Source organism: Electrophorus electricus, chromosome 6 (assembly GCF_041902795.1).
Source record: "Electrophorus electricus isolate QZ-2024a chromosome 6, ASM4190279v1, whole genome shotgun sequence".
Lineage (NCBI taxonomy): Eukaryota > Metazoa > Chordata > Actinopteri > Gymnotiformes > Gymnotidae > Electrophorus > Electrophorus electricus.
The window spans coordinates 30537535-30549555 of NC_137502.1; the positions used below are offsets into that span (position 1 = coordinate 30537535).

A 12021-nucleotide genomic window follows, 5' to 3' on the forward strand; every position below is an offset into this window, starting at 1 on the left:
ACATGGAAAAGCGGAGCGTAAACAGGCAAGACAAATGAAACTTCCCATATGACATCCCCTTTAGGAAAATTATACTGAAGGTTTATTAAGCCTGTCAATGCTTGGTAAAGTGTATTGGCATGGAAGTCTTAATTCCATATCTGAATAGTAATTTCAAAGTGAGGTTACACTGCAGAAATAATCATCCAAATACGTCGGAGTATGACAGGTAATTAGAATCACTCCATTTGCACAGAGGTTATTAAAGTAATTTCCAAGGAGTGAGCAAGGATGTCTTGTCATTGTTGATTAATTATACGTACATATTAATTAATTGTTATAATTAGATAAATTATATTACGTGTATAATATGACCGAAAGAATACTCAGATTAAACATATAGGACCTAAACAATGTACCAATATAAATTTAACACTAAAGGACATTTAGCATTTTATTTTAGCTGTTTGAGGTATTTGCCCATAGAGCGTCCAAAAAATATAATGGTTTTTTTTTCCTCCTCAAACGATTGTGTTGTTCGTAAAGAATCCTTGTACAATCTGATCGTTTAAAAAGGACGTCGTTCGTCTCCTGTGGCGTAAAGGACACCGTTACGAACGCGTTGTATTGTGGCGCTGCGCTATTTTTAGAAGGCGCTTGTGTCGCCACAGGCAGCGGCAACATTTAACATTCGCTGCAGAGTCGTCTGCGAGCGCGCGCCCCTCGTCTCCGTCCGCAGAAGAGACACGCGAGTTGGGTTCAGTCGCACATGAAATAACGCCCCGCTCAATGACCCAACAACCGCGCTAACTCCGCCGAAACAGTTACAGCTACAGAGGTAAGCGCATGGTTTATTCATACTGACGAAGAACTCCAGATGGCATGTGAGCATCCTTGCAACCAGAATTGTGTTTTGCGCGGTTTTCAACTGATCAGTTCCAACCGTTTCCTCGGTAAATGCTTGTAAAATTGCAGTTTCAGACTGCCGAAGTGTGGGATAAGGGAGCTTTCAGTTGAGATTTTGAACCAGAGTCAGTACGTGGATTAATGATTCTTGTCACAAAAACGATTTTTGCAAAATATTTTACGTAGACTAACGAAATAGCGGTACATGCTATTTTATCGTAATATTATCAACTGTATTGTTTCTTTTTAAAAGAAACAATAAAATGTAACTCTTAGTAACAGGTATTTACAAAGCATCGCTTCCGTGTAGTTTCTCCGGGGGAAACATCGCCGGGCTAAAAATAGAAACGATACCATCTACCCACCCAACACACACTCTCACACTCACTCACTCTCACACTCACACACACACACACACACACACACACACACACACACACACACACACACACACACACACACACACTCTCTCTCTCTCTCTCTCTCTCTCTCTCTCTCTCTCTCTCTCTCTCTCTCTCAATGCGTAGGTTTCGGTAGACACACTAATATCATGTAGCATGAAAAAAAACCCTTATTTTAAGTTCCTCGCGTGGTTTTGTGCACAAATGTTCAACAAAATGTAAAATCTAATTAAGCCTTTAATTATTTTAAGGTATAATTGGTGCCAGCAGTGCATTATAACATTTTACAAATAGAAAAAAATGCAAATAGCACTCGCTTCCATCATCATGAAAATGCAAGGTATGGATTAAGGAGAGCACATGGCATCTCCTCAGTTATCTAATTAGGAAGAAGCTGTCCGTCAACAGGTCTGGATATTCCTACTTAGAATTTATTTTGCAATGTACAGTACTCTGGTGTTTAATCTGCAGCCTGCAGGAACTGTGGATGAGCAGGTCTGGGACTGGATAGGATTTGTTTTTTAACTTATTTTCCTGCACTGCTGTACGTGTGTGTGTGTGTGTGTGTGTGTGTGTGTGTTTATTCTCCCAGGTGTGTGTCTGCCCGTCTGAGGACAGAACTCTTGGATATCCATCACATATAGATGCCTCTGACATGAGCTCCCCTGAGCAACCAGGTATTATCTGTTCACTGGATGCTGTGTTGCTGTGCATATACTGTCAGCTCCATCACCCCCCACCCCCCAGCTCACGGTCTCTTTAAGGGCGGCGTAGGCCGGTGTGGTGGGGCTGTCGGAGGCCTCCCGTGGGCAGGCTGAGAGGCCCGGGATATATTTAGCCCCGGCTTGCCACACGCCCGAGGCGCCCCTTGCGCTCTGGATGTGTTCTTGGCAGGCTGAGGTGAGCAGATGGAGACCCTGCTGGCAGGTGGCTTAGAGGAGCTTCTTTCATCTGACCACCGCAGGAGCACCCCCCCCCCCAAAGTTGCTGCTGCATATACAGCACGGGCTTGATTCAAAGCAGACGATGACTCTCGCTTTCTCCGCACGTGGCATTCTGACAGTGGTCGCTTTTATTTGCCAACGCTGCCTGCCAGAATGTCAGAGGGGTGCTGTTCACCTCAGACATGTAGCACGCATGACCACGAGAGTCAGCAAAAGGAGAGAAGCTGTTCTTGGAGACAAGCTGTTCTTAAGCTGTTCTCTGCGCACTTGTAGAGGTGTCACGAACCTGACCGTCTGAACTGAGAGTTTATTTAGGAGGCAGTCATGAATGTTAACCTTTTTACTTTTTCCAGTATTGAGCATTTGAAGAGGAGATGGATTTTTTAGGCTTTTCTTCCTCTTGCTTAAAAGCTTTGATGAGCTCAGTGCTGATTTAAGGTTTGTTATCCCAAGGGTCTAGAAGGGCTGAAGCTTTTTGCATTCCTAATGTTCTTGGAGACACACAAATACACACAGATGTGCGCACACTATACTGCAATGCTGGGAGTGGAAGAATCCCATCAGACCTCTACCCAGAAACCTTCTGCTCACATAATGCTGGCAGGGGATTTTTGAAATATTGAAATATCACGAGAGGACACTTCACTGAGCCCTGCTGCACTCCACAATTGACACCAAGCTCGTTAATCGGAAGTGACACACCCACACTGTTGACAGCTTTAGAAAATTTGTGCACTTAATCCCTTTTGTCCAAAGGGGGAGCTGTTGATGTGAGTGGGAAAGAGAAGGGAAGGAGGGGAGATAGATAGATAGATAGATAGATAGATAGATAGATAGATAGATAGATAGATAGATAGATAGATAGATAGATAGATAGATAGATGGATGGATAGATAGATAGATAGATAGATAGATAGATAGATAGATAGATAGATAGATAGATAGATAGATAGATAGATAGATAGATAGATAAACATATATATTCAGGCATGTCCTCTTCAGCAGTGATTGATTGGTAAAGGTTACAGGCAGGTTGATGTGGTGCTCTTTGAGCATTAAACCATGACCAACCAGCTATCTTAAAACATTTTCCATGGTCCAGAAACAGCTTCTTTATGTCCGTATGACAGACACTCTCCTTGAAAAGCTCTGCCCTTTTACAAACAGTGTGCTTTGGTATAGTGTCCTTGCAATCTGCTGTTCTTTGTTGTTTTGTCTTACGGAGCAGATGTGTGTAGGCAAGTTTGTACAAGAGTGTAATACATGCTTTTTTGTGTATATCTGTGTGGACGAGCACTTTTGTGTATTCTTCGAGGCTTATTATGGGCCGTTTTATAAACAAGTCTTCCTTCACCTTTGGGAATGACCGTTTCTTTGTCAGAAACAAGCCTGTGCAGACGACCTATTTCTGCAGCGGCATCTATTTTGTCTGGAGAGGAAAACCTGGGTAGAAGGAGGTTTGTGTGTGTGTGTGTGTGTGTGTGTCTCTGTGTGCATGCATGTGTCTGTGTGTGTGTGTGTGTGTGTGTGACCTGGGTTTCACTGGCGGTATCGTGTCCGTCGAACAGGAATGTGTCTGGGGAACTCCGCGGGAACAAAAACAAAGTCGCAATGGCACTTTTGGCAACAATAGCGGCAGATACAAACCTGCCTCTCTCACATATTAAGAGCGCCTTTCTCATGGGGATTGGCCTGCCTTGGCTGCACGCACTGAGCCTTTCCTTTCTTTAATTCGTTCAGCAGGCATGCTTTTTTTGATGTACTTTTCCCCCTCTCCTCTTCATTTGGCTGTTTTCCAGGGCTCACAGGCGAACGTTAACGGTGTTACTGGGCTGGCTAGCGCTCGCACTGCTTTGCAAAACCCCTCTGCTGTGGTGAGGTTGTGGCCCCAATGACTAACTAGGCAGTTTGGAAGCTCTCCACTTAAAAAAGAAGTCAACTGGCAACAGGACGCTGATTAATATTAACATGTCGGCACAGCTTGTTACTGCTGGGTTCTTAGAGAGCTGGCCTTTGCCTTTGCCTGTGTGTGTGTGTGTGTGTGTGTGTGTATGTATGTGTGTGTGTGTGGGGGGGGGGTGTATGAGTATTTGTGTGCTGCAGTGGGTTGTGTTGCTTTGTTTAGCCTTTCATTTTGTTGGGTGTGAAGTAACACAAGACTGGACAGAACTAGATGTAAAAGAGATCTGCTCTTCACTGGAGGAGGACAGTCAGAGCCCCAGCAAGCACAGATGGTGTTACAGTCACAACCTGCGTGTTTGTTTTTAGCTGTCCATTTTTGGAACATTTTCAGGAATTCCAAACAAGAGAGGTTGAGTTTTGGAAAACGTGCCTGATGTTGATTTGTGATGAGACTTTTCCAATTGTTTTCAACCTGTGTATGTTTAAGAAAACCCAAATATAAAATATAAAAAATGTCCAAATAGTTTCAAGTAGCTTTGACATTTGCTAGTTTTCAACTCTGAGCCCGGAATCCATGATCAGGTCCTGGGTGTTGTAATCACTGATAGTTAATTTGTGTCAGAGGACTTGGATGTTTACCTCAAGTCACTCTACATTGTTCTAACAGTCAAGTGACGGCAAAGTTGTAACCGTGTAATAGTCGACCACTGAAAACATATCCAGGATTCAAAAACGGATTCAAGCTCCCTGGATAAATACCGTTGGTATCCTGTAACGCTGGATCACAACCTGAAAGTGTTCGACTTACTACTGGAGAAGCTGGTGAATCTTAAAACCTACTGCAGTATTTTCCTGTATTTCTGATCATTGTCTCCCTCACGCCGCTGTTTTGAGGACGGTGGGTTTGGGGTGTTGGGGGATCCTCATGGATGGTCCATCGCAGGCGTGTCTGACGACTGCAAAGGACAGAGGGAATACAAACAAATATCCCCCTTCTGCCATCGCTGCACTTCGAATGTTTTTTTTAGAATGTGTCATTTTTGAAGACATATGCTGGGCTTCAGGTTGATTTGTTTTGCCTCAGAGAAATAGCACCTGCCTGAACCTCTGTTTGTGTCGGTGTCTCAGCTGCTAATGAATTAACACGAGCTGACAACGTCAGCAAAGGGGAAGAGGTGGAAGTGTATGGAACAGAAAGGAAAGCGCTAGAAAGCAGATACAAAAACCAACAAAACAAGACCAGGAAGAGTAGAGCGGGAGCAAATTTGAAACAGTGTTCATTCATTACCAGGATGAATAGGACAGCTGAGTGGAAGAGGGGCAAGGCTTGAGAAATGAGACGCTCGACTGAGGTTTAAAGATACGAAGGACAAAAGACTGTTCTGGGCGAGAAGAGAATTAAATCTGAGAACAAAAAGCGAGGGGTGGAGGGATTGAGTAAGGGAAGACTGAGAGCAGGAGATAAAGAGGAACCAGGGAGCCGAGGAAGAGGTTGAAGACAGGCAGCTGTGTTTTTGTGTCGCTATTTTAAGCGGCTCTCCGCTGCTCCACTCCCCTGGTTTGGCTCGGCCTATTTCTGTGCTGGGCTGGTCCTGCTGCTATTCCTGGCACCTGGGAGCGAGGGAGAGAGAGAGAGAGAGAGAGAGAGAGAGAGAGAGAGAGAGAGAGAGGGCTAGAGAGAGTGGCAGAGGGAGCAAGAGAGCGACCGTAGGGGAGACGGAGAGAGGTAAACACCGCACGAGCGCGGCGAGCCGGAGTGTCCCTGCACCCACCGGCTCACGGCGCCAAAGGAAGACGGCTCCAGCTAGCGGAGACCCCACGGGCAAATCGTCCCCTCCGGCGGCGGCGAACGGGGGGCCGAGACACGAGGGGAAGAGAGGGCTGCGGCCGGGGGGGGGGCCGGCCGGGAGGAAACGCGGGGAGGGGGCGAGGAACGCGCCCGCCAGGGGCGGTGTGGGCAGCGGCCAGCGTCGATCGCTGGGACGTAGCCGCAGGCTCGGCGGCAGGCATGCTGCAGACCATATACGAGGGCGAGGGGCGCATCCCGGCCGAGTGGCTCCGAGATGTCCTGGACGCTCGCAGCATCTCCAGTAACGTGACTGGCTCAGGTAGATGTGTGAGAAGGAATTTCTCTCTCTCTCTCTCTCCCTCTCTTTCGTCCTTGTCTCTCCGTACTTACTTTTCTTGCCGTCTGTCACTCTGTCTGTTTCCCACTTTTATCTGGTGACTGTCCCTATTTCTGAACAACAACAAAATCAGGGCTTGTATACTGTTATAGCAGCAGGACATGACTGGTATTGTGCACAGGTGTGTGTGTTTTCCATGGTCCTGTTAGGAAGGATATAGCAAGTGTGTTTTGTACTTCTGTGACGTACATGTGTTATCTGATGTATTGTCTCACTGCCTTTTTCATTTTGGTGCATGTTTGTCTGTGTGTATTCCTTAACACAGTTTTTAGTAAGCTCATCTCCGTTCATTGTTACCAAGTCTTTCATGTTGTGTAGAGAGAGAGAGTGTGTGTGTGTGTGTGTGTGTGTGTGTGTGTGTGTGTGTGTGTGTGTGTGTGTGTGTTTTTACATGTTGGAGTTTATGGGGACACATTTTTTCACTGGGCACTAACAAAACCATCCGATTTTGCTGCAAACCAAACAGACTTTTCTGTTTCATACACACATTCACCAGAGAGCTGGCTTTAGATACAGGTCTACAGGTCTAGGGCCGTAATCCTGAACACGCTCGTCCTGACAAACTGAAGCCGCCTGTGATTAGGCCATATACCATATACCACAGCGCTGCTGTCCTGAGACCAGATTTTAGCTTCAACATTCTTGATAAAAATCATTTGTGCAGATTAAGAGACATTGACACAGGACCTGTACACCTGCCCTGGCGCACTCATGCTGTCTGGGTACTAATAGCCACTGGCCCACTGCTCTCCACGGGCCCAAAGCTAAATACATATACATGAATATTTATACACGAGCCTTCAGGTCTTGGGCTAATGACATTAAAGACAGCTCTGTGGGGGTCAGAGTGATGAAGCAGAGCTCTCATGTGACCCGGCGCCTGCCAGCCAATGCAGAGCGCGTCGGTTCACAAGTGTCAGTCAATGCGGCTCTATTTTGGCCTCTGTTGTTTTGCTGGCACGGGGAATGCTGTTTATTTTAGATCTGCCTGGTTCTCATCAACTCTGACTCATTCGGGCCACTGAGGCAGCTTTCTCACGGAGACTTGCGGGGGGGAGGGGGGGCAAGTCGGCGCCTGATGCCGCATGGTCGCTGCGGGAAACGCGAAGGGGTTCAGAGGGCCTCGTAGGTGCCCGGTGGAAATAATGCCTCTCGCCAAATGCCGCCAAATGAAAGCGGGGGGTGGGGTGTGGGTGAGGGGGCGGGGCCTGGTGCCTGGCTGTGAGTGACATGTCGGCCCCTTGGCTTGGGATTTCCTGGTATCACAGTGATTCCGCAGAGTACCAGGAACGGGACCGGACTGCAAAATCTCGGGGATGTTCCTGTCCCCAAAGGCAGAACACGACTGTAGCCTACTGTCGTAGCCGCGTTCTGGTGTGGGACCAGCTCGGGGCCTCGTGCGGTGGCCATGGAGACGGTGTTCGGGCAGGGCCCGACGGGAGAGGGGCATGGATCAGAGGCCTGGCGTACCCGGCATGCTGTTTGCCTCATGCCACTCCGCGGGGCAGCCAGAGCTCGGGGCCAGCTGAACATTATGGCCCCTGCATGCTCAGGCGCTGGCTATTCTCATCCCGGTTATTTCGGGCCGGAGGCATTAGGGGGCTAAGATTAGCCCCGGGTATCATTGCGGTGGAGTGAAATCCTAATAAAACTGCCCACCGGAAGGCGCTATTTATAAAACCCTGCTTGTCCTGCGACTCACGCGCGCTGCAAAAACGGCACCGTCGTCCACGTCTGCCCTTACCGCTGAAACGCCGGGCCGACGTCGCTAGCTTTGTGGGGAGACACGGGCTTGTGGAAAAGGAGAGTGCTAGAACGTTCCGCAGATCCCGAGCGCTTGTTGACGAGATCGGGCAATTCCACCGCTGTCCCGCACAGCTGCGCTCCTCCTAGCTGCTGTGTTGTTATGTTTGGAACAGACACAGATGTCTGTTAGCAGCATTTGACACTTCGGCCAATGCAGTGCTTCTGTTTGGTGGCAAGCATGTGTATTTCTGGACGACGGGCCTGAGAGGTCGACGTGATTGTGCTTCACAACACACACTTTTAGCTTGGCCCGTTGGGGAACGACGTGATCACACTCGGGGGGCAAACTCGGTCGGCTCGCAGTCGATTATGGATGGCTTTCTGCAACACTGCATCGGGAATCCAAGAGGGTGTGTGTGTGTCTGTGTGTGTGTGTGTGTGCATGTTTGCACATGCATGTGTTTTGCCAATACATTTTTCATACTGAATGTTGCTATTCCTTGACACCAATAAGTGTGTGCACATGTGTATGTGTGTGTGTGTGTGTGGGGGGGGGGGAGTGAATTCCTAAAGAACAAGTGTATAAAATAGAATTGTATGTATGATTTAATGTAGTGTTGTATGGAAGTGTAGGGTGTGCCTGAAACTATGCAGTCTGTTCTTATTTGGACCTGGTTGTATGCTTGTATGTGTGTGTGTGTGTGTGTGTGTTCATCAATAGCATGCTTAGTATTAAGGCACGAGTCCAGATCATTCTCTCACAGAACACACCCTCAGGCTCACACTGTCGTCCCACACACACCAAGCGCGCCTCTATTTTTCTACCATTTTGTTCACGCCCCTCTGTGTGTGTGTGTGTGTGTGTGTGTGTGTGTGTGTGTGTGTGTGTGTGTGTGTGTGTGTGTGTGTGTGTGTGTGTGTGTGTGTGTGAGAAAATAGTCAAAGTACATCTCGCCCATGCCAGTCACACGGCGCCTGTCTTTAGAATAAGCCTAAAAAAGCGCTCTGTCGCTGGTCAGAATAGCCCCGCGCACTGTCCCCAGCTGCCTGGTCTTCTGCGCCTCGCCGCTGGCGCTCTCCTGAGCTTCCTGGTGTGAAGGAAACGTGTAACTGAAACACGTGTCCTTCAGAGTGCCACGTTCATACGCTCAGGAGGCCGTTACATCACCAGATACTGAGCAGCAGGCAGATCAGCGAATGCCTTTACAGTCCTGAGGGGAGGGAGTGAGTTTACAAACATGGGCTCTCTCTGACCAAATGACACATTTATTTTACAGGGTTTTAAGTTTTCTTTTCACTGTTTTTGTTTGTTTGTTTGTTTGATTGGAGGGGTTTTGCTTAGGAACACGGGTTGATGGACTATGTGTTTATAAAATATGCACCTGCTTCACCTTTTTAAAATATACACAAAAATAACCATCCTCATTTCAGGCTGCTTACTGCAGTCATGCATCATGATGCATTCTCTCTCTCTCTCTCTCTCTCTCTGTATGCACACATGAAGAGAGTAGGTGGTGTGGTGTGGTGTCTGTGATTCCGGCGCACAAGCACCTTTGCTGTGTCTGCCTGTGTTTGGCTGCTCGCTCCCCACCCCCCACACCCTCCCCCTTGTGTGTTTTAAGGAGCGATGACACAGCTGTCACCAGCCCCAGATCTCCACGACAATCATAAACTGGTCAAATCATAAAGCAGATCAGGACTGTTACCACACGAACACCTATATATGTTTCTATGTATGTCTGGGGTTTTTTTTGTTTTTTTTTCGACCTTTGGTGCACTGGCACCCGGAGGCAGCTGAGGTCCGGGGAGAAGGCCCTCATGGTCGTAGTGCAGGTCATACCTACCACACAGCCGGCAGAGGCCCACGGTTCTGGGCGGGGGAACAGCTCATCCACCGTAGGGCTCGGCCTAGCCTGGGGGTAAGCAGAGGAAGGAGTATGAAAATGTTTGCACACACTGTGGGGATCCACTTATGTGCGTGGGCGGACATCAAACCGAGAGCGCCGGGGGAATGCTCGTCTCCACGCATCTCTGCTTTGAGATTTTCATTTGTTTCTGTTTGTTTCTTTGAATGTCTAGTTTCATTTTAGTGCTGAAGCCTTCAGCAGTGCATCTATTTTTAGAAAAGGGGGCGTGAAGATCTGGTAAGAGGTTCATTGTATTCTGGGCAAGAAAAAACATTTTCAGCTTGAAACGGAAACTGAAGAGAGAGGTTAAGATCACGGCGTCGTGTTGGTTTTAAGGGGCCAGGGCGAAAGAATCTGACACTGTGCGGGACCGCACACAGCAGCCACTTTATTAGAAACACAGATCTTGTGCTGGTAGTCACTGGCTACTTGATTAGGCCCTTTACAGCATTTGGTCACGTGCTCTGTTACCCAACCACTGCCAGTTTGTTGCCCCATCAACTCCCCTTTCTCCCCAACCCATTCATCACTGCTCAGTTTCTGACCTTAGGACCACTGCTGACTGCATAACATCTGGGGGGAGGACCCTTCTTGGCCCTCGCAGAGCAGTGCGCGTTGGTGCAGGTTTATCCGTTTGTCAGCTTACCCACAAGATAAGTGTTTGTTAATCTCAGGTGTGTGTGTATGGGGGGCGGGGGTGCTCGAGTTACAAACAAATACACAGACAAAAAGGAACATTTGTGAGGGTGGAATGTGTATGCACTGCTCACATGGCACAGCTGCCTACAACAGCAAACTCGTCAACTCCTCCTGGTAATCTTTCGTTTCCCCTCTGTCTGTCGGTCAGGTGCGGAGGTGCTGTCGCCCTCGGGCCGTCCTGAGCTGGCCATGCCCGAGTGGGAGAGCGACTCGGGAGAGTGGGAGAGGCAGCTGCAGAGGGAGCTGCTCCTCATCCAGCGGCAGCAGCACATCCAGAAGCAGCTGCTCATCGCAGAGTTCCAGAAACAGCACCAGGCCCTCCTGCGTCAGCACCAGGCCCAGCTGCAGGAGCACATCAAGGTCACCTACGACACGCTCACCTACGACACACGCACTCCCCTACGACGCGCGCTCCCCTACGACGCGCGCTCCCCACTAACACACATTCGCTAACATTCACACCAGGTTTGACCGCACATGAAATAATTGCTGGACACTCCACTCAGTTACGCTTGTCCAGTTTCAGAAGCGGTAATCCAACTCGTGGTGATCTGCATCACACAGTCTTCTTCTATTGATTTTGTAGTTTCTTAACTGGCTTTCCTGCCCCTGTCACATGAAATCAGACGTCTTCTCCTCAGTCTGTTGATTTAGCAGTCAGAATTCTGCACTGATGGTTCATCTGAACATCTGTATTAGAGGACTAAGAGAAAATACATTTACAGCGCATGGTTAACTCGCTCATAAACCCTATATAGACATTTATGATTGCTTATGTCACCAACCATAGGCATAGCCTGTCCTGCGGTTGTCTGATTGCCCCGCAACTGTCTCTGGATGCGTTCATAAATGTCTATATTAGAACTTTTGTATTTAAATATTTTATGAAGTGCTTAAGTAGGGACTTACAAATAAAATTGTTATTGTGTTTTTGGAGACTCATTTGTTGGACACTTCAGATGCCAATGGGTCTGTTTGACAAGGCTGTGAGCAAGCCTGCTGCCACCTTTACAGAGTTAACCAGCTTTGATGTTGCTCAGATGCAGCAAGACGTTTCTAGGCTTGTACAGAGTTAGTTAGTACAGAACACTGGCAGTGTTTGACACTGTCAGTGTGCAGGGTGAGTAACTGCCAAACTGCTTGACGGATTGTCTGCTGTAGAGGAAGCAGGCTGAGTAGTGAAGTGTCATGTGAGACTTGTATGTGCACGCACACACGCGCACACACACACCCACACGCACACACGCACCCCCCCTCCCCCACCCCCCCACACACACACTCATCCTTCTCCTCGCCCTTTCAGCTCCAGCAGGCGCTGCTGACCCTGCGGCAGCAGCAGGAGGCGCTGGCC

General features: G+C 48.3%; 1 protein-coding gene across 7 annotated transcripts in view; it reads left to right on the forward strand.

Annotated features, from left to right (window-relative positions):
• Window positions 1–672: 672 nt before the first annotated feature.
• LOC113572059 (histone deacetylase 9-B) overlaps window positions 673–12021 on the forward strand; it is a 25147-nt gene continuing 13798 nt past the window's right edge. For 2 of the 7 annotated variants that reach the window (XM_081716397.1, XM_081716396.1), the window contains exons 1-3: window positions 4970–6240; window positions 10819–11030; window positions 11974–12021. The exon at window positions 11974–12021 is cut by the window's right edge and continues 133 nt beyond it. In XM_081716397.1, coding sequence (XP_081572523.1) covers window positions 6141–6240; window positions 10819–11030; window positions 11974–12021 — 360 coding nt within the window. In that variant the 5' untranslated portion in view covers window positions 4970–6140. Of the gene's footprint in view, window positions 818–1878; window positions 1964–4955; window positions 6241–10818; window positions 11031–11973 lie in introns of those variants that run through there. The other 5 variants (XM_081716398.1, XM_081716399.1, XM_081716395.1 and 2 more) reach the window with 5 other exon arrangements.